Raw genomic sequence first — 23876 nt, 5'->3', positions numbered from 1 at the left:
TTGGAAAAATCACGGTACTAATGACGCCCTTTTATCTAACAGTGATTCAAAGCACAGAACTAACAGTGTTTCCGATAAAACAATATGCTCCTAAAAAAAAACTAATATTTTTCGGATTTACTTCGCGCATTTTTATAATTTTGAAAACTACATAATCCCGACATTGACAGATCTCAACACATCTCGTCTCCCCTGAAAACAGTTGTTGAAAAGTAACCGAAACGTTGGGATTATGTAGTTTTAAAATAATAAAAATTCGCGCAGTAAATCCGAAAATATTAGTTTTATTTTAACGAATACTCGTGAAAGTCTTAGATCTCATATGATCCTAATTCATTAGGAACGGTGTTGTAAAAAATAACATGGCTTTTTTAAACAATAACCCAACTTTTCATGCAAGATACCAAATTAAATTGATTTTCAAATATATTGATATATTTATTAAGAATAAAAACACTAGTAAATGAAATATATTTGAATTTCAATCTAGTGATGACAGAAGTAAATTCTTTAGTGAGGTGCAAGTATGTTTGGGTGGGAATGATTTTTACGAAGCTCTGTCTGTCTGTCAAGAGTTCATTGGAAACGTAGATCTAAAAGAGATGAAGGTTTCATAAAGAATAAAAGGCATATAGAGAATATCGATTCCATGAACTGATCATGACTTGGTAAGTGAAAAGGTTAGAACATGTGTTCATGGATTGTGGTATTTTATTATACAAAAATAAATATCTAAACAGTTGTTACTATTCTAAATATGGTATATGATATGTCGTAAACTCATTAATGTCTCAATTTCCCAGGGTGAGTTTCGAATACTCATTATATATCTGCTTAAATGATATCATAAAGTTGTGTCACCTCCATTACCTATAGATTGAAAAAATCGAAAGCCTTTATCTTAAGCCTTTTTAAGCGATACAACCTCTTTAATGCCAACATGAGCTCTACCTACAGACGTAGTGAAGCCACGGCAGTCACAATAAGTCATAGCCTGGGTAGCTTGATTTTCACAAAAACAATTTTATATATTAGTTTTCATTATGTAATATAATATTGTAGGAATAATCTATTGAATACAAAATATAATTAACTTCATATTCTAAAATTTATGTGCGTTAAGAATACATTCTGTAAGTATATTTACGTTGTTAGTAACAAATTCTGAATCATAACCACAACTAATTTCCGATAGTACGGAATATTACTGACCCAAAGCTATAAAATAACTTAATAAATAATGAATCATAGTATAAATGTAGATATATTGAACGAAAAATCAGTTAGTTATTTGCAATTGTTTCATTGTATGAGATGTAGTTTTTTCCACTTCTTAGTCCTCGAATGGTGTAACGTTTGAAAGGATTTCACTGTTCGAAATAAAACTATTGAAAAAGATCTCAAATCATTAAGGTAACAAATTCAATGACCCATAAAGGAAGCCCGAGGAACACTAATTCAGTCCCAGATGCGAAATTATCTTTTTTTTTACAATGTTGTTTTTATGTATATATGTACATATGCAAAATTTCATTGATTTTTACAAAGGTCACACAATCAACATAGATGCCATATTAAAAAAAAAAACCTGTAAACTTTTGGACAACAACTTCTGTAATTGTTTTCAACTATTGCGTCTTTTAACAATTATACAGTTGATTTTGTTAAGAAACCGACGCCATGATTTTGGTGGCACAGCAAGTAATGGAGGTTAAATATTTTTCTTAACTACATTTTTTTTTGTATTTGTTTTAGACCTTCATTTTTAAAATGTATCGCATAAATATACCTCCATCTTATCTTTAATAGATCTAAATATGGACATAAGGTCTACTTAACCAAACCAAAATATTTGGAAGCATTACACATTATACTTATACGAACCTAGACGTTACGTTTGAAATTAAATGAACCCTTGCAGATTATTATTAACAGTATTTGGGATAATAAAATAATATATAACACTTTTCACAACAATGAAATTACAGAAAATGAGCTTGACATTCGTTTTTTTTTTTTGGTTTATTCAAACAACTTTTGTTGTTTATAATACGCGCATGTTAACAAAATTTTACAATATTTTTCACCAAATAACATTTTTTTTAAGAAAACGGATATCTTTAAACGAATCAATTAGGTAGTGTCAATGCCTATACAGAAGGTTCCTGATCATATGAAGTATTATTCTCATCTCTAGTCCGATACATTAGGTTATAAATTATTAGTGGGACAATTTCTTACATCTTAGAAGCTTTCGAAGTTAAATGAAAAGATTTAGACACCTTACTAGATTTACCTGATTTTTGTAACCACCGTAAGTAAACATCATTTATTTAAGTTGAAACATATCTTGGGACATTAACTACAGAAAGTTTCCAAATCGAGACCTACATTTTTAACTAATATTCTACAGCATACACATGTTTCGATATTTATTATTTACACGGGTAGCAGGTAAAATTTTGTGATAACACTTGTTCTTCTACTGTTGTTGCGGTGTGGTAACTTAATTCGCTAACTTGGGTAACGTGATCAAATTTTAAATATAATAGCATGACATTGCCTTTAAAACTTTTGCTTAAACACGCAGTTGCAAGCAATAAATTTACTATAACAAATTTAAAATTATACTTTATAGCTTACAACAATTAGTACTGATACCTAAAAATTCTTGTCATGTAAACCATATTTTTTTACATAAATTTTAAAAGTCTTAAATATAATACGCGTACAATTTTATTATATTTAATTGAAGCTGAAATGATCTGCTGAAAACCCTATTTTAGACTGTGATCCAATTTCAAACGGTGACCATGTCTTTGATTTACTAAGCTGTAATATATATCGTATTGCCGAAGTTGAAAGCTCATTTTACAAGTCCCTATAAATATTTTCGACTCACGTTATATTTACAGCAAAACAAATACAGTAATAATTATCATTGTCTAATGTAATCGATAAGTCAAAGAGTAAAACAAAAAGTTATACCACCTAACCCACTTGTAAATTTCAACGAGAGGAAACACGATGTCAGATTCTGCTTCGTCATGATTAGAATTATTTAAACAATCCATCGGATAATGCTGGAAATGAACTGAAAATTCCGTTATAAAATCCTATATAACTCTAGAACTAAGTTGAACCGAACAAAACGCTGATATGAAACAGAAATAACCAATAACTGGAGCGAGAGGTATTTTTATTTGAGTCATACATTCGGTTATCGTTTCTGAGGTCGTTATTGTAGCGGATGAGTTCGTGGAATGTCTGTAATAATCCGTTCTTGATATATTTTCTATTGTTTCGTAATGTACAGAAGTTGGTGCATTATATATGTTTTTTTTTATTATTTTCGTTGATTAATAATATAAAAAAAATATTCACAAAAACATAAAAAAAATCATCAAATACAACTTTCAAGGTAATTATGCTACTAAAGGTCTTGGAGGTAAGTATGAATCTTTTAATATTAAAGAAAATATAACCTTAAAGTATCTTTTGAAATTTAAAATGACATCTTAAGCAAAAACAATAAACATTGTAATGAAACGACTTCAATAACTTTGTATCAATAACAAACTTTATTATTGATAATTTTCTTTGGTTCAGTGTCAATATTCATTATCTATGTAAAATTGCAGATGAAGTTTGATTTTGAATTGTTTAAAAAAAATTGTTCAAAAGTATGTGCTGCAATATCAAATACATTTTTTTTTTCTTTTTTAAACCGATTAATTACTTTTTAAAGGTCAAATTTATTCTGTAAAAAAAAACTATATATATTAGTTAGATATTCTTTATTCTCAGAGGCTGATATCTTTTTCGTGGGAGTGGAAGATAACCTTCGTCATTCTGTATGCTCTTGATAATATTTGCAAAATATTATGACAATCGCCTTTACGTTCAAGGATAATGGTAGTAAACTAGAAAAGAAAATTTGCAAATTTCTGTAGTTCAAGTGAAATTTGTATACGCTGTATACAAATCATAATCTACACTTAAATACATTTGGACCCTTTAAACCTACACCTGGGTCGCAATTCCCAGGCACTGCTGAAGCTCCTCTCCCTGCAACGCGATGGACCCGGCACCCGCACGGTAAATCCATTGAACGCTAAGAGGTTTTGTCTCATGTAAAAAAAATGTATATTCACATGAATATAAAAAATATATCATTAACAATATTACTAAATGATTTTCAGTAAAACCGACAAAAATTAATTCGTAATAAAGAAACACAACTCTTTGCTAATAAACATTTGATTTTGATAGGAAAAATAAAACTACATTAAAATACATAGGCCAAAGTTTCATTTTATTTAGAAAAGTAATTTGTACAATTTTCTAACTTACATTTTTTTTTTCATTTGTCTCATAACATTTGCTCATTCTATTAAGTATCTCACTCCACAAAAACGCGTTAATCTATCATCTATTTACCAAAATTGAAAGCTTTACATTATTTTATACACATTAGCAGACATTATTTACAAAACAAAAAAAGAATCACACATTTTATTCTATGTATCACAGAAAAAATAATATACACCGCATAAAATTTTCATTTACAGCAAAACATTTATATTTTAAAGTAATTTAAAAATATAACTTGCACTAAGAATATACATAAAAAGACACGCTGTAAATGACCATTTCATACTCAGTAGTACTAATAGTAATGTTATAAAAATACACCAATCGACAAAATCTTTTCATAAATTGCTGTATCTTTACCTTCTTAGAAATTTAAAAAGGTATATGTATTCATATTCTATTCAAGAACATTATATTACCCTATAAAGATTATCGCAAGTGTATAAGCAATTTTTTTTATTTACAATTCTCTTAGCTAATGAAAAACTCAATTCTGTGATTCCTTGATCTTTTTTTTTTTATAATTGACAGATTTATGTGATTTTTAACTCTACATAATTTGACTGTATAATTTGTATAAGAAGTTTAACTTATGATTTGCGATCTTAAAATTATATCATAGTGAACTATGTTAAATATATTTTAAATAAATTATGATTTTTATAAGAAATCACGAATAGCGAGTTTTAATATATACTTATAAATTAGTAAAGAGACGGCTGAAACGATTCTAAGCATAGTAATGATATTGTTTTTATATTTTTATCTAAAAATCTAGGCCATTTTCGAATTGAGTTCGTTTTTATTCAACATTACGTAGAAAATTAACTAACTAGTTACGTAATTTCATTTCACCTATTAACGAGAAATAGTTAAAAGTAGTTAACGACTTAAATGTAGTATGGTTTGTCACTCAATAGTAAAATTTAAAATTATAATGAAATTATAAAAATGTCTTTGAAAGAAAATAAACAAGTGTTAAATACAAGACTAATCAAAAGTCCTTTATAATTAGCTTCATATCCATATATTATTTTTAAAATTAAAGATGTCTTAGACTTACTTTCAGAATACCAATTTCATTTAGTTAACTGTTAGTTTCATAACACAACTTTGAACCATGCTTACTTTTAAAATAATTGAACTTCTTTATACCTTTATTTTGATGATTAATTAGTAACATTGTAAGGTATCAATTGTTCATTTATGACCCAAAAACCTGAATTGATTTTCCCAGCATTTACTCGTACGAATCATTTGATATTTTAACTTGCTTCAATAAATTATCTATATTAAAAACTTTCCAACACAATCTACAATGGGTTACCATCTTTTATGCACTATAAAACATTGCTGCATTAAAGAATCAAACTTATATCAAGGGAATACAGTTTAAAATCGTTTTTATGCACTCCAGTCAATCCCATCTATCTTAACTAGCTTGTGTTATAAAGCCAGTGACGTCATAGTTCATATATGAAGCTTTACAGCTAATAAAATTTATTGATAATAAAACAGAAGCAGGTAGCTACGTTATAAGAAAATATTATTACGACAGGGAATTCCTTTTACTGAGGGCTATATGATAAAGTTTAGTTTTTACCTGAACTTATAAGACGATGGAAAGTATATGTATAAGATTTGTTGACATTTTTTACACATAATATATTTTAATATATAATATTATATAATATATAGTCTTTAAAAAATGTTCATCGGTTCCTAAACATCTCATAAATATACACGATAAAATGTGGTCAAAGAAACAAATTCCGGAGACGTGCTTCGGGAAAGCGTTTTTTGTCCTTATTCCCAAAAAAAAAAAAATCGAGTCACTGATCCGAAAAATACAAGACCGATAACCTTAACAAATACTATATCTAAACTCTTTTTCTCCGTTCTTCGAACGAGAATGACCCAACTCATGCTCAGCAACAGGTATTTTAGGCCAAATCACCAGAAAGGGTTTTTACCCGGAATGTCTGGATGCCTAGAACACAACACTTTGCTGTCGAAGAGTTAAAAAATGTTAGGAAAAGCGAGAGGCAAATTACAGTTTGTTGAATAGACTTAACGCGTTCTGAATGCGTTCAGGTCGATACAATATAAATTAATGCTATTCGCGCTAAGATGGTACAACTTTCCACTCCTAGTTAGTGATATGATCGCGTCATATTACTCAAAATTCAAGTTTTCTATAACAACTAAAGAAGGCCCTTCAAAAACTTTGAGTTACAATGTAGGACTATTTCAAGGTTGCTGTTTATCTTCAATAGTATTTAATATTGTTATTAATATCTTAGTAGATAAACTGATCAGCAAGGAGAAAAATGGGGGTATCGGTTCAAGTTTAACAATAAATATACAGAATCCATTTTTAGCCTTCACTGACGATCTCGCAATACTGATACTTAACCCCGAATACTGTCAAGTACTATAGGATGAAGTGGATAAATTCTGTGAGTGGACGGAGGGATTGAGGACAAAACCAAATAAATGTCACTGTCTGTGTTGGTAGGCGGAATATACCTAATAGGAATCGGGATTATCGTTAGGCGTTCAATGCGTTTCTACGGTTCCGAAAATGCACCATTTAAATTTCACGTTCGTAAGATTGATAATATAGGTCGTCGTAAAGATAGATCTTTAGATGGAATAGTAGGAAGGTTTTTAAACGATCTTAACAAGGTAGATAGCCAACAGATCAGTGACGTCAAAAAAGCTTGGATATACGACAATTACCTTACTTCACGTTTAAATTGGCCTTTCCTCGTCTATGATTTTAATAAAACCCTTTTCAAAATTAGATCCAGGTGTCATAAAGATACTGAAGTTGATCGGGCTCGAACTAACGGCTGATTTATCAGCTTTATTCAGGGATCGAAAGTTTTGGGATGAGTCTTAAAAGGCAATCGGAGCTCTATAAATACCTGAGAGTTTCCAAGAGTCATATCTTGGGAAAATCCCATGATGACGTAGGTACATCGCTTCCAAATGTCAAAGATAGCCCAGAGCTCAGACCAAGAGTCAAGACTTCAACTCAAGATTTGACAAGAGTCAAGACTTCAATAAGCGGTAGCCAGAGCGCAAAGAGAAATAATCACAAACGAGCGATCAGTAGGTTTTGTGAAAGTAAGTACTAGGGCCATAAAATCAAACGTCAAGCCTTACTCAATCCTTAAAGCGGCTTCGGATCGGACTATAATGATGGATACGTCTGATAAACAATACAAAATCCTAGAGGTTATTTCTTCTTTGGCTTCAAGACCAGACATATTTATGTATTCGCGATTTTAAAGCGTGATAACAGAGCTTACGATTGCTTGGGAAACGAACATTCCTAAAGGCTATACCATTAAGGTCAATAATGATTACGAGCTCACTAAAGAAGTCACTAGAAATAGGTTCTTCGTGGATTTGTACGCGGTAGAAATGGAGGCGAGAGGTATAACGGCTAAATCTCTCTACAAACTACTAAAAGACTTGGGCCTGTCCAGAACTAATGTCAATTCATTCTTGGAACGTACTTTAATGGCAGCCCTAGTAGGTTCTTTTCAAATTTTGGGTAGGTAGAGAGAGGAGCTTGGACGGCGAAGGTGAGCCCCTTTAATCTAAACCTAGATCGCAAGTCCCAGGCACTGTTGAAGCTCCTCTCCCTGCAATGCGATGAACCCGGCACCCACACGGTGAATCCATAGAATGTTAAGAGGTTTCGACTTTCGTCTCCTATGATAAAACTCAATTATAAAGGACTTTTGATTCTTAACCATGAAATAAATTCCAGAGTTAGAACTCTATAATTGGAATCAATGTTTGCGACGTCCGTGTTGGATGTTAGTCTAATCAGTCTTAGATCGAAGAATACAAAAGAAATATCTATATTTATTGAGCGTAAGATTAGCTACTGTTAGTTAATTGATATAACAATCTCATTTATATTATGTAGAAACATAATTTGTACCTAGTATGATGATGGAAGATATGAAAATTATCAATCAATTTAGATAGAAACAAATTTTATTAATTTTATTAATAACGAGCAAAGGGGCTTCGATTTATTTATTAACTTCCAATAGAATTGCTCGTATTTTATAATCTAAATAAAATTGTAACATGTATGTCTAAATCAATTGATAATATACTTTTGATATGTAGACTAATGGCACAAAAATTAATCGAGGTTTAAAGCTATTTACGAAATTAAAACACAGTTTATTATTTCATTAATTCAACAAACAATATGAATATTATAATATATCTTAACGTAAATAATACTCGATTTAAAAAAAAACTTTAATAATATTTCATTGAAAACATAGAAAAATATTGTTGTCTATACCGATTCCTATCTAATTGTATTGAATTATAAAATAATATTATTTTTTGAACTCAATTAGAAATTGCAATAATAAAAAAGTTAGAGGAAAATTCTTTAAAATTCTAGTAAACCGATGTAGAAACTACGAAGCCATTATAATGGCTGTAGTGAGATATGAATAATCGTTTAATGCACCTATAATAGAAATTAGGCTAATAGTTTTACCCATAGCATAGACCAGTCTTAATGGGATGATGCTAAATTGACGATAATTAACACTAAGCGAAAATTTATATGAATATACATATATATGAAGAAAGTATTGTCCTCAACGAAAAAAAAACAGAGCCCATATAAAATAATAAAACTATAAATTCTCAAAATATTCGTTATTGATTAAAGATTGTTGATTAGTTTTTTTTTTTTGTTTAAGCATTATATTGTAATCCAATAATTATTTAATCATAATATTAATACAGAATTAATAAATTTAAAACATTGAAAAAAATATATTAATGTTAACGTAATAATATTAGAGCTATAAGAAATCGAATACTCGTACAAAGATGTTCATCTTATTTAGGTTTATTTCACTCTATAACACTTGGTCACTAAAAGTACACAAACAATTTTTAAAGTCTACACGTGTGTTGCTAATGGCGTTTGGTGGGCGTTACCTGTAATTAATAACTTCGGCTATATCATAAAAAGACGATTAGTTCCTAACTATAATTTATTTTCAGTTTCAGTATTTTCTAATATAAACTATTAATTTTATAATCAACATTATTCGACATAACCGATAAATCAAAAGTTTGATTCAATTATAGTGTTAGTAGGAAAATATTATGAATTTTTTATAATGTAACAAAAATCTCAATAGGAATTTAAAATTTTAACCGATAATTTTAAGTTTTTTATAAAAAAATCAAGGATTTCATAGGAATAAGAATCGCAGTTTCAGAAAGTTAGGCTTACAATGCAAAGTCATGTTGAAAACGTAGTCTTACCTTTCTTAGTAACGCTTGTATTGGCCAAGGTTCGATTGGAAGGAGCGAGTATGTAATGCGAGCTAGGCGATTGAGGAGTGGCTGACGTTGTCACGCCCTGGATAAATATGCACTATGTTTATTATCAGTTATAAAAGGTACGACATTTTAACAAAAAAATTGTAGATACAATAAAACCCAACACCTAAATGATGGGTATTTCATAATCCATACTGTCTGAGCTTTCGAAAATTCACATAAACCTATATGATACTTAAAATAGATTATTCCTAGAGTCGACTGTAACACTGAACACGAAAACTATTAAATTTGAGATATATATTTTTAATGTTTTTGATAGAAAGCTTAAAAACTAGAACATCCAAATAAGTTCCTTTGTTTGTCATCGAACCCAAACAGCGTCGCAATCAGTCAGACACCGTAAAGAACTAAAACGCTTACGTTTACAACTTTGTTTAATCTGGAACTGAAAAATATTTGAGAGAAGTTATGACGATGCATTTTTATGACAAAGAATTGAAATATGACAAAAAATAATCTTTAATTTGTATTTACAAAAAGGATATAAAAGTATAATTAATTTTTTTTTTCAATTCTAAACAAAATTATTTTTGATTCGTATAAATTTTGAACTGTAGTAAGCTTATTCTATGCAACCACATAGAGATTGGTTGCTTAAGGGATTACTATAGGCTTTACTGTAATCAGTCAGAACCATGACAAGGCATACATGCACTAATCCAGGCTGTGTAATCTTAGCAAGGCTGATAAAAGGTATTGCGGGTATGAACTGTTTTTAATTTTTGAAATTGCTTTTTTCGATAATTTAAATTTGACATTATATAAATAACAAACATAATATCGTGACTATTTTGATGAAACTGTTTTCATTTAGGATGACTTTAAGCTAAGCATCTCAACATTTCCTGTGGTTTATGCTTTACAGAGCTAATAATACGGAATAAATTATAATTTTTGATGAGCCTTACCGGTTGTGCGCTGTCCGTAGACATCGTAGAATTAGTTACTGGGCTTGTGGCACATTGGGGTGATGTTAGACTTGTGGGTGATGTTATTGAATGCAATGATGGACCTGTGATAAAAATGTACTTTATATATACTGAGTTTGATGGGTGTTGGGTGAGATTAACTATAGGAGTTAACTCTAGAGTAGAACAAGTTCAAGCAATCACAGTGAAAATGAAAGAAACAAATTGATGTGTAGAAAAATAACTTTTTTAAATGGATTAGAACTGCAAGCAATGGACAATTGTTCCCTCGTCATATATAGGTAGGAATAATTTTTCAAGAACGAGACAAGACGAAACTTAAATAATAATTTTGAAATTATTCCTTAAAATAATATTTATTATGAGTCTTAGCTAGCTAAAACTTTGATTGGAAAAGTCATATAAGAATAGTTTTATATCTACTGTAATAATAAATAAATAAAAAAACCTAGTATCTAAGTTCAACGAATATATACATATATGTATATAAATTTTTATCTTCTATTTGACTTACCTGATGGTAGTACCACAGAGTTTCTCACAGACGAATATGGTGGCGGAGCCGGAGTCGACGCTGGTTTTGCTGTGTGAACTGTGAGACCAGTGCGTAGATGAGGATTCCCGTATGTAGCAGCGTATCTTACATCCACCCCTTGAATTATGCCATTTGGCATTCGACCTGTACGCAGATTTAGTTTAAGCCTTTCTAACTCACCTTTATATATCCGACTTAGACATATCGTCAAATTTGATCCGTTTGTGGTATTAACTATTAGTTCTGAGTAAGCCATTAAGTGAGCCATTGAGCAATAAGCCAAGTAATAAGCATATGTGGGAACTATTGCTTGACTTTATGTATGTTTTCATCGTGTAATTAAAACATACTAATACCTTATCAATGGATTGAATTTAATAATTATTTCTGGAAATTCATTTCAGCGATACAGGTTTGTTATCAAACTATGAATATTTAAGCATAATATTCTCGTTTAACCGAAATCTAATTCAACTCCAATATACGCAGAGTTTCTAGATGTATCATCAACAATATATTTCAACATTGAACGTGACGATAGTTCATTACCTAGTCAAATACCGAAATGTTACACTAAGTGTCTTAATAATATAGCCTTCATTGATACAAAAACTTTCTTTAATACGTAATCTATAAAATGAGTACAAGATAATACTATTTTAGCTTATTTTACTTATTTTTTTTTTAAAGTCCTTCGCAAGTGCTTATTTAGAGGAACCATTGAATTATTCCATAGGATTCAAATTGAATTTTTCATTTGTGCCATTTTTTAAGTTAAAGTTATAATTATAAATTTGCTTACTCTTTGATCTAATTTTAATCAACACAAACATTTTGCTAGGTATTTTAAATATTCAAGTATTGGTACGTAATATTAATTTTCAGAAGAGCACTTAAAAGCGTCTCAGTACATTATAAAATTTTCTTTCATTGATCTAAAATGTTAAAAAAATAAATAGACTTAGTTTGTTGCGTAAATTGTTCTTACCGTCGTTGGCTAAATTATTCAAAGCTGTGTTACTTTCGTTTCTTTTCGTTGATCGTTGTAAGGAATTGCTCTGAGATCCATTGCTTGTATTGTACTGAGCTGAAGACGGTGTGTCCACGCTTCTTGGTAGACTGCCGTTAATGGATCTAGAAATATTTTTTATAGTGAAATCACAAATAATTTTAAATATTGCTAATACAAAAAGAATCAAGAGTAGAATACACTATCGAACAGCCAAGTTCGATTTTGATATAAAAAAATATTCATTCACTTTGACGTAATGACACTCATTATAGCGAGTAATTATACTTTTCTTTTGAATAATATATCTTTGTTATGAAAGCGAACAACATGTCAAGGTCTTTCATTTGTCTTCGTTTTCTTTGAAAATATTGCAATTTTTACTGAAAATGTTTTATTGTACTCACTTTCATAATGGATTATTAATATTGTAATACTGGTAGAAATTAAATAAATATTTTATGAAACCAAACACGTTATGCGTTATTTTTTAAACAATAAAAACGTTATGAAACCCTTATTTTATTACCTATTTGGGGTCAGTTTGTCGCTGCCTAATGTTGGTGACTGTACCCGAAGCGAACCAGGAGTGTAATCGTGCCCATAATGAACATAAGTCTGGTAACCGTTCGTAAAACCATTTACCTATAAAGAAATAATGCGTTTATACATTGCAATTAGCTGGTTTTGTATAGTTAACAAAAACTATAATAGCAGTCGAGTTCATAAATACCTTACCCAAGTTTGAATAACAGTTGTAAACGAGTTCAAATACTTTAGTAGGTTGTATTAACGATAATCTTGGTAATAAAAGTAGTTATTTTTAAAGTACGGTCCTAACTTTTTTGTTTATTCTGAAGTCTTTTTTTAGCAAAATTTTAATTCTTAAAGATTCATTGGAAATGAATACGTCTACTTCTTGAAAAACGCATTTAATTATTATAGATTAAATAAAAACGACCTTGGAACCATAATTTACTTTTCATTACTATTAAATACTTAAAGAATTTCATGGAGAAATTAAATAGGGAGCAACTTCATGGGTATATTTTACTCATTTTTAGATTCTTATTATAGGCATTATTTTCACATTGTTGTTCTATTTTAAACTGAATACAATCTTAAATATATACAATAGAATCAAGAAGCAAATTTTGTTTAAGTCGATTAAAAAAGACTTTTCCAAGCCGTCTCATGTTTGAAAATCATTCACATAATAATATATTATAAACAATTGTTGTATCATATTAATTTACCTTATAACAGTCAGCATATGCGGGATCAGTATAATCATTACTGTATCTATATGGCTGGTAGGAATTTTGATTTATCGTCGTTAGTGGGACCGAACCTGCTAATGGTATACCGCTGCCTAATTTAGCATTTGAGCATAGAGTGCTATCTGATCCCGTATTTGAATAATCCTGTAATATAACAAATTATAAAAAAAGCCATTTTCGGTTATTACCGTCGATTAGGACTTTTGTGGTGAGCTTAAATTAACCATAATGAAACCAATTACATTACTTAGTGTGATATCGTGTAAATTTGGTAATATTTACTAACATTTTAAACAAAATATAGGTACAATCCTTAACGAAATAAATAATTTAAAGTTTCTTGTAAACTCTATTAGTAAGTTACAGGGAGTGCTAACTTAAATGAGAAGTAACTTTACTATACCAATGAGCACATTGTAGTAATGTTAACAACCGAGACGTAACTATGTTGTAAAAACTTTAGTGTGTGCAATATCTTCAATTTGACCGCTAAAGTTGATTAGTTTTATCGCTGCAATACTTGTTACGGGTATATTACCATACAAAATACAATCAGAGTTGCTAGATAAGAAAAAATTACCAAAAATATGAGATTAGTTAAGTGAAATGTATTTTATTATGTACTATCTTGTTTTATGAATGGTTACATATTTATTGTGACATGAACCATGTACATAATTAAAAGTGTGTTTTTATTAAAATGATGCCTTATATTTACGAAAGATGTGTTAATGAATTTGTTTTAAAAAATAAGGATATATTAAGAAACGAATTGCCATTATTTTTAGAACGATACAATGCCATACAATATTTGTGTATTATTTTAGTCATAATTAAATGTGTTCTAAAAATATATCAATAAACTAGAAGAAAGGCATTAAGGAATGGTAACAATAAAATAAAAGCAATACTCACAATTTCACAGCTGCCGTTAGCTTGTCTGAGTTCCAATTTTAGATCACTAATGTTCGAAGTCCTATCGTTTTCTTTAAAAAGCTCCTCGGCTGTGACCGTTACGTCTGGTTTCTCTGTAACTTGCGTCTGTTTGTTCTTCCTTTGTTTCCTTTGACATAAAATTACTAGCATCACAAGCGCCGCGACCATTATTGTCCCAGACGTCACCCCGAATAATATCAACAGCAAGGGGAATGTTTCTAAAAATAATTACGACTATTATTTGAAGCTGAAAATCGGATTCGATGTTTGCTTACAAAATTTCGGATATATTGAGTTTGTAATATATATTTAAATAATTTCTCAAATAGAATTATAAGGCTAATAAAAGTTTTTGGTTTGCGATTTACCTATAGAGACGGTAAATTCCCTGGACGCCATACAATTTTTAAACGACCCGGAAATTTTTATGAAAAATGTGTCGGAAAATATTTTCGTGGCTGATAGATGGCATCTTTATGTGGCGGGCGTAAAGTTAAAACGGCGATACATTTACGATAATGCGTGGTCGTTGGGTCCATAATGGCTTCGTCAATGGATACCCCTAAATGTACCACAACATCCCTAGAGTTTGTTCTTTGAGATACATTTTACGAGACGGATTGATTGGCATATTGGTGATATCTTTTCATAACTAAAATTCAACAATATTGTAAAATTCTATCACAAGATTTGACCAGACGTTCAAAGAATCTCGAAACACGAAAGCTTTGTTCAAAATTACGATGTTTTATATTTATAAAATACTTAAACAGCCCCAGTTCTTTTTATCTGTGCGCAATAAAACTTATACAATGGAAGAATAAGGACGTCTCAGTTATTCTCTTGGGCAATACAAACGGCATAAAGTTTAGATTTTAAAACTAAAAATATATTCTAATTTCGAATGTTCAACTCGAAGCTTAGTGGCCGAATTGAAAAAGTTCTTAAGAATTTTCTATATATACGTACATCGGTGTATGACGTTGAAATTTTATGAAAAATTAAATTAACATTTTAAGTGGAAAATTACATTTTCACGGTATGGCAGAACAGCCGATATATCAACAATGAATAATTAATTATAAGTTATTTCTAAGTAAACATATTTCATAATTTTACTAACACCTCAAAGGAGACCATTTTGAACATTTTTATAATTTGAAGTATCTAAATATGTTGTGTAAAATTAATCTTTAATAATTAATTTAATTGACAGATTTAAAGTGGCTTTATGAAAAAATAACAACAACATAGAAACGGTCTGTCCGTCTCATGTATTGTAAAATTAAACTACTGAATTGATTTTAAATAAATGTGACTTGGAGTTAATTAGGCCTCTTAACTTAACTGGGTTTCAATCGTCACCCGTAGACAGAAACGCGGACAAATGATAGTGTCATTATATAATACGTGTTTTCAATCAGTTAGCAACCAATCACGATATCAGTATTATAATTTATTCCGCATACATATTCCGTTGATGTTCAAGAGCTATAGTGTATCGATCCGAATATCATTAGAGATGTATAAGGGTGTAAAATACATGCGACGAATTATTAAAGTATATCCACATTAATTGAATCCAGAGGCTATGTTTGTGTCTGATATATACTGATGCAAGAATAAAAAACTGATTACGAGATAATTATGGAGGAATGATATGGTAAGCATTGTAATAATGGTCTGTCAGCAAAAATTTTTAAGTATGAAATCTTTTTTAAAATACAACTTTATCGCTCATACATATATAAACATAAATATATATTAACTTTTGCTTTTCTTCTAGACCTAAACAAATAAAATACATGTCGATTTCAGATTCACAGTTAAAATAATTATAGCATTTTAAAATAAGATATGTATGTTATTTTGATTGTATATTAGAAGACAAAAGTCGTACTCACTGTTTGGCCTCAAAACGATTTGTAGCGTGTCGCTTCCGTAATCGTTTGAGACATTGCATTTATAAACACCGAAATGTTTTGATTGACTATCCCGTATGATCAACGTTGAGTTTACAATGCCTCCATCCTGTAGGTCTTCAAAGAACGCGTAATCCTGTTCATAAATATTGATTAATACGTTGTTTTAATAGCCTTCCAATTTATTTTCACTTACATACAATTCAGCAACGAACTCAATTTACACTCCAAGTCTAGATTATACAAAATCAAATGAAAGTTACCTGGTCGTGTAATGAGTCAATTTCTTTTCCTTCGAACGTCCACACAATAGAGTCAATTCTAGGAACTGCGAATGCAGCACATTCAATATTAACCGTGTCACCTTGAGACCCGAACTGTGTGTGGTTTGAAATTATTTTAGGTGGACCTAAAATAATTGTGACCATATATTATTAAATAAAAATATCTTATTATAAATGTAATTAAAATTTTCCTTTGTTACATTTATTTCTTTATATTCTTTCACAGTCTAATTTATTATTAGAATAAATCCTTCAATATAAAATTATGATATACTAATAATATGTTTAATAACATAAAGGAAAATGTAATTTTATAAACGTATCAAAGTCTCTTTTAGCTTTATCCAGTTACAATCAGGAATACGAAAGCAATTTTAATAATTGGATTTATGATAAAGGAATTAAAATGATATGCATTTATACAAAGACTACAACTTGATAAAACAAAGCCTTAGATTCTAGAAAATATTCTACTTATTTATATGAAACTATTATTTATCGTGTAGCTAGGTGTATTTTATTATTATAAAAACTACATACTCCCGACGTTTCGGTTACTTTGTGGCGACCGTTATCACGGGCAGACGAAGTGACGTATGTGTTGTTTTTAAAATAATAATATACACGCGTATACGAAAAATATTAGTTCCATCGAAATGAATTCTCGCGAGAGTCTTAGATCTCATTATATTAGACTAATATATACTCGTAGCAAGGCTAAATTCGTTTGCCCATTTTTAATATCTGCATACATACATGAATTAAGACTAAAAGTGATATCTTTAACATTAATTAATATAATGAAAGCATATACTAAGAGAAATTTGACACACGATGGGCAACAGACTAATGGACTTTATAACGAATGTCCGAATGAAAAGTTGTTGGAACTTGAATAAATTATAGAACAAAGGTCTGGAAAATCAATGACGAATTCAAAGAGCTCGTGTTTTTAAGAGTATTTAATTATTAACATTATTAGACTATTGATGAATAAACACGTTTTTAATCTTTTAAAAAAAAAGTTATTTTATTCCAGTAGAATAAAGACGACGGTACGTTGTACTTAAAAAAAATTGTAACCTTCATTTAGGGAAAGGGTGATTTTTAAGAACACAAATGAAGTATGATTGTAACTTAGTATTTAATAGTGAAAGATAAAGTTGTCGTTTTCATTATAGTCTTATACGTCACATGTAATCAACAATTATGATATAAAAAAAATATTAAAAATTTTAATTTCGATGTACTCAGATTCTTTATCTTTATGGCTTTTGTTGTAAATCTTGAAATGTAGCAAAACTTTACCAACTAAGATTAAGACTAGTTCTTCAACGACTTTAGAGTAATGAAATTGTTATTTATTACAGCCATAACGGCACTCACTCGTCTTAAATCTTTTAAGGTAAGTTGAACGTTAACTCAAAATTATTTAATGAAATATAATAAGATACATTCAAATTTCTTTTACATTTATATGAATAATGTTGATGAGTATATGTGAGAATTGTATAAAATTATCATTAAAATTAAATGTAGTCTTTCTTGAAGTAGATTTTATTACAATAAATTATTTGATATCACTGGATTAATAATTACCATCAATGTCTTACTGATTGGATTTTAATTTTTCAAGCAATACGAACTCAACAATTTTATTACTTTTAATATACATGTTTTATATTATTACATATAAGCGTTAAATTAAAAACGTGATACTTATATTTTCTTTACAGATGTGATGCAACAATTCTTGTACAACAGAGGAGTTGTTATTAATTTTTGTTTGAGAATCATCCAACAAAAAACTTCATGAAAGAATTTAATTAGGAAACGAATAGAGAATATGGGAAATAATAAAAAAGAAAGCGCGGATTTTTTTTTTGTTACAATTTTTACTCTTAAAAAGAATTCTAAAATAGCTCAACAAATATAGACTACAGTCGATATATGTTACTTAATATTGTTGGCCAAACATTGGACGAGAAACTTTAGTAACCAAATAAATATCTATATTAAATAAGAGAGACATATTATTTTAAATATTTCACTTAATTTGTAAATATATTTTTTCATAATACTTATTTCTGCACTGACTAGTTTGTATAAAATTTCAAATACATTTTTTTTTATAATTAAAATGAGATAATACTATTTTGATTCAAAGATCTCTATCTTTCAAATAGTAAATTCTATAAACAAAAATTTAATTTAATTTTACAACTACCCACCCATATGTTAAAAGTAAAAGTATAATTGACTCGAGTTGTTTTTCAGAGTATTTCTTACATCACCGAGATATTTCTCGAAAAATCACAGAAAGTTACTACAATTACGATAAAGGAAATATTTATCCAAAAAATATTTGTGAGAAAACAGAAAGCGTTAGCGAATATTTTCAAAGAAATGAGCCAAGGTTAGAATTTCTTTTACAAAAGGTAAATTCTACGCATATAATAATGTTACATACAAAAACTTTCATACTGGAAAAATGTATTTGATACAATTTTACTGCTACTTTAGGTTCAACTAAATTCAATTATATTTAACAATGAAGTTAAAGTAATTTTTAAATACTTATTTTATCTTTTTTTTTATCTACCAAATTATTATTAAACTAAGCTTCAAATAAACTTAAATGAAACTAGTATTATTCGGATTTACTACGCGGATTTTATTATTTAAAAACTACATAATCCCGACGTTTCGGTTACTTTGCAGCAACCGTGATCACGGGCAGACGAGGTGTGGTGGGCACTTCAAATAAACTTATATTACCAAACGATATCATTGATACTACAAATTCAGACTTACCTTTAATAAAAATTGAAGCTTCAGCCTCAATTTCCGGATATCCTTCAATACTTGCTTTACACATATATCGGCCAGTTGTATGCGTGTCCACTAACAGCGTTAAATTTGGTGTTTTACCCACACGCTAAAAACACATACTAACTTACTTAACGAAGTAGGATAATTTAATTAACATATCAATCGGTTTTTTATAACAGTTTGTAATATGTGAAAAATATTTTTGTTAATTTTTACGTAAAATATTTTATTTCTTTGATTTCAGTTAAGCCATAGCGTGACGCACTAATCTTGATAAGAAAGTCAAAGTGAATGTTAGTGATCGTATAAATTTAGCGAGTCATGTATTTTTTGGACAACCAGTTATTTTGTATACTCGTTTTGGAGAATTACAAATAAGCTCTTTGATTATATAAAATAATTTCCTTATTATATTGGAAAGAAAAATATTTTTTTTTTAGTTATTAATATTTTATTAGCTATACTCGTATATGCCGGTTGTAAAATGTTGAAACCTTTTGTAAACTCTTTTTTCAAGACCATCATTGAGAATCAATAGTTTTTTATCGACAGGGTAAATTATTTTCACACAGACACTTACAATATTAGTATCTTCTTCGTAATGCAGCCATATAATCTCTGGAGCTGGGTATCCATCTACATCACAGTTCAACGTAACCTGTTTTCCTATTTCAGCATCCACGTCTCTCGGGCGATTCCGGAAAGATGGAGGATCTATTTCATATACATAAATGTTACTTAATTTTTTTAACAATAATAATCGCCATCTATCATAGTATTTTAAGATGATAACATATATATAACCTTTTTTTTGTAAATAGATACCTATAATACCAAAAAATAACTAAGCTCTACATTTTATGTTAAAAATAAAAATAAATTTACAAATTTTCTTTGCGATAGTGTATAGACTTATAAAGCTATAAGTATTTATATCGAAAATAAGTTATTAGTTAAAGTTATTAATTTAAGTTATAAATTCTGGAATCAATAAAAAAAAATGTATACTTAAAAAGAAAGAGTCACGATTTTAAATAAAACCCATACACAGATTGCGATGTTTTTATAATGCATTTCGGTTCAAAAGTAATTTCAACTTACAAGTGATTTGAAGTACTTCAGTTTCCTCGCTTTTTCCGACTTCGTTGAAAACTATGCATTTTAATACGGCTCCATTGTATGCTCTTGTTATGTTGTTAATTTTCTACGAAAATATTCAGATCATAAATATAGATATGTTTTGTGGGTAATAATCAAAACTTTTAGAACATCTTCATTATCTTCCATGATGTTCATTTAGATTTTTTATTATTTAACTTTAAAATATTTCATGTTTTGAATAAGACTTAATTCTTAAACATTTTTTGTGGATTGGAAAGAAATATAACAATGTATATTTATAGAAATAAATCTAAAACACTAATATATCGTTATACCTACGATTTGCATTGTTCTATAGAAAATGGTTGGTTTAAATTTTTTTGCCAAAAGTAATTATCAATTAAAATGTCTTCATAAATGTATTTATATTATTATTACTTAGTTATATACGATCGCGTTATCTTTATTGTATGACCATAGCATAGTATATTTACCAGCTCTGAAGCATTTCCAACTATTGACTCGTTCATAATCCATCTGTAAGTCAAGTTGTTGGGATTTGCCTCCGCTTTACAACCTGAAGGACAATCAGTCTAAAGTTATATCATCAGATCAAATTAAGAAAACGGACAGAACCAGACTGCGCAATATGTCTACGAACATCTACAAATAACATACAGGATCCATACAATTAGAAAAATGAAATATGAATTCCATAAAAAATGCTATAGTAACATATTGTAATAAAATTTTATTCTAAATTTACATAATATATAGAAGTGAGAATATATCGTGAATGAAAATTGTAAAAGAAAAAGCAGGAGTAAAACGTAGATAATTTAATGCATAACTTACTTATAACAGCGTCATGTCCCTCGGGTATTCGTTTGTCAGAATTTATAACAATCTTCACTTTAGGGGCGTATTTTACCTGTGAACAATAAATAAATAACACTAATTAATAATTTCACTAGAGAGTACAAAAATGTATCAATGTTTTGAAAAAAAAATTATTCCGTTATCAAGACGTAACTAATTTGTAATCGAATATCAAAGGAATATTTTAAGTATTTTAATCGTAAGAGTATTTGCCAGCAATAATGCCAAATACTGCTTACAGTAATGGCCAGTAAAAAAGTTTCGTAGTGCAAAATTTTTATCATCATCCTAATATTTTATTTGTTTGAACATTGATATTTTGTTATTGTTATAAATACAACTAATTAATTGATAGTAAGAAAATTAATTATCTGCAGCAAACGGAGATAAGATCTCTCTCTTTTATATGATTGTCAAGGCCATTATTAATTAAACCTTACCTTTGAAATTCCACTTAGGTTACATAAATAGACATTCTGTTTTAGAACAGTAATTAATGATACTGACACTCAGACTTTAATTTATATTATCAGGTTAAGTAATTTGGTCTAAGTAAATTCAAAATGCGTAATCCTGAAAGTGAAGTGAAATTCAGGATTATTAAGGTAAAATAAAACTAATATTTTAATCACATTATTCTTGTTTTGGTAATTAAATATATATATATTTATCTAGTAACGTAAAAAAAAATAAAATCTTGCAAAAGTTGATAGTTTTCCTATGGAATATATTATAGTAATATTTCATTGCCACTGAAATAGGTTACTTTAAATCACCCGCCCTGTATCGTAACATCGGGTTGGATAAAAGAAATACTTTACGCTCATTTATCACAGTTTAAACGTAGGAAAAACGCCAATAGATTAGCCTGCACTGCGAACTATTAAAAATGCACTCCAAAATATATTATACCACTGCTATGAGAGACCGTTTGTTCTCACTGTATTTATGGCGTTTTTCCCTACGTAATGAATTTTGTTTATTGTCCGAACGTTCTAACGTTTTTATTGACTTATAAATGAATTTCAGCCGTTGGATTTTATGAATTTTTTAACCAAACGAAAGTTTTTATACGGTTGATTTTATTTCATTTTCCAAGTTTAAATTAATTGCCTTTTTGTTATTTCGGTTCGAAATATATGTGAGGTGTTGCGTGACGATGGAATCATTCATATGATTTGGTTCACGTCCTTTTAAAGCTGTCTTTATTGTATTAAAACAATTTTTGATAATTACTTTTTCTTTGATATATTCGGAATACGAAAAAATTTTTTTTTTAATATCGTAAAGTAATGATATGAACGCTTCCAATGATATATTTTTTATTAAATAACGATGCCAAAGAAGTTATTACCCAAGGGTCTAAACTATTGAGGCGCTAATGATTTTTATAAAAACATCTGGGATACAACTACAGATATATAATGTTATATTAAAAAAGAAAAATATATTTCCTTTTTAAACAGAACGAGTCAAGGTTGTAGCAACATAATAAGTACTTAAGTATCAATTATCATGACGGTTTTGTTTACAATATTGATTTATTGATTGGAATGTTCCACGCGAGCATAAAGCTAATAGCAGTGTGAAGGTAAGAGTGTCAAAATGAAAGGAATATATTTCAATGGTGTATTAGCTATGGTCGCAGTACAAGAGATATCTCAATATAAAAATGGTATCGTCCATCGTTCTATAAAAAGTAATTGGGTACCCCATAAAAAGGGTTCTTATTTTATGACCAACGAAAATGTACGATAAACAAACCTTCCTTTTTTCGCCATAACAACATTGTTTTTATCAACTAGAAGCGTCAATTTTAATGGAAATTTTGTATCTTTAATTGTGTTTACCTATATAGTGATCCCATTATCCTAAGCACAACTTTGTTTGTAACTTTAGCTGTTCATTAGTTACAATAACGGATATTCATTCCTTGGTTCTGTTACATTAATTATTTACAATTCTGTACTAGATTAAACACAGCCAGTTAATTTAACTTTTATTCAAGACGAGAAAGGGAATATAAAATAAGTTCAATAGTTTAATTTTTTTTCGAAAGTCAAGAGAAGTTCCGATAATATTAGTTAGGAAATAAAAATATGTATTTTAAATAGATCCAAATAAAATATAAAGGCTGCCGGATTAAAATTGCCTTTTAATTTATGATAACTCAATAATGATAATATTGCACAGCACTAAGAATACTTTTTTCGAGACATATCCAGTATTTTATAAGGGTGTTCTTTTAAACGACTATGAAAGACAATAATTTTTATTATACTACGTGGCATTCGTTGGTAGTCGTATTTTGACTTTATATTCTCTGTTGTATACTTTTTTACTTATACATTTTTTAATGGTATTCTAAACGGTTTGAGGAGTAAAT

At 29.0% G+C, this 23876-nt stretch overlaps 1 protein-coding gene and 1 long non-coding RNA gene across 2 annotated transcripts in view; one reads left to right on the top strand and one right to left on the bottom strand.

The window, feature by feature from the left end:
* Positions 1-4294: 4294 nt before the first annotated feature.
* LOC116775671 (irregular chiasm C-roughest protein-like) overlaps positions 4295-23876 on the bottom strand; it is a 56830-nt gene continuing 37248 nt past the window's right edge. The window contains exons 8-22 of the mRNA XM_032668609.2: positions 21467-21542; positions 21106-21188; positions 20612-20714; positions 20091-20224; positions 19493-19616; positions 16658-16803; positions 16377-16530; positions 14452-14690; positions 13513-13680; positions 12786-12901; positions 12236-12381; positions 11227-11391; positions 10692-10795; positions 9703-9799; positions 4295-9369 (exon numbers count right to left, since the gene is read on the bottom strand). Coding sequence (XP_032524500.2) covers positions 9332-9369; positions 9703-9799; positions 10692-10795; positions 11227-11391; positions 12236-12381; positions 12786-12901; positions 13513-13680; positions 14452-14690; positions 16377-16530; positions 16658-16803; positions 19493-19616; positions 20091-20224; positions 20612-20714; positions 21106-21188; positions 21467-21542 — 1893 coding nt within the window. The 3' untranslated portion in view covers positions 4295-9331. The remainder of the gene's footprint in view (positions 9370-9702; positions 9800-10691; positions 10796-11226; positions 11392-12235; positions 12382-12785; positions 12902-13512; positions 13681-14451; positions 14691-16376; positions 16531-16657; positions 16804-19492; positions 19617-20090; positions 20225-20611; positions 20715-21105; positions 21189-21466; positions 21543-23876) is intronic.
* Positions 15961-18803, top strand: LOC133319731 (uncharacterized). Its single transcript, XR_009753251.1, has 3 exons — positions 15961-16135; positions 18049-18083; positions 18415-18803. It is a non-coding gene; the product is annotated as an uncharacterized LOC133319731 (long non-coding RNA).

This window comes from Danaus plexippus, chromosome 27, assembly GCF_018135715.1.
Source record: "Danaus plexippus chromosome 27, MEX_DaPlex, whole genome shotgun sequence".
NCBI lineage: Eukaryota > Metazoa > Arthropoda > Insecta > Lepidoptera > Nymphalidae > Danaus > Danaus plexippus.
Note: the sequence above shows the minus strand (reverse complement) of the source record. Positions and strands in the feature narration are given on the sequence as shown.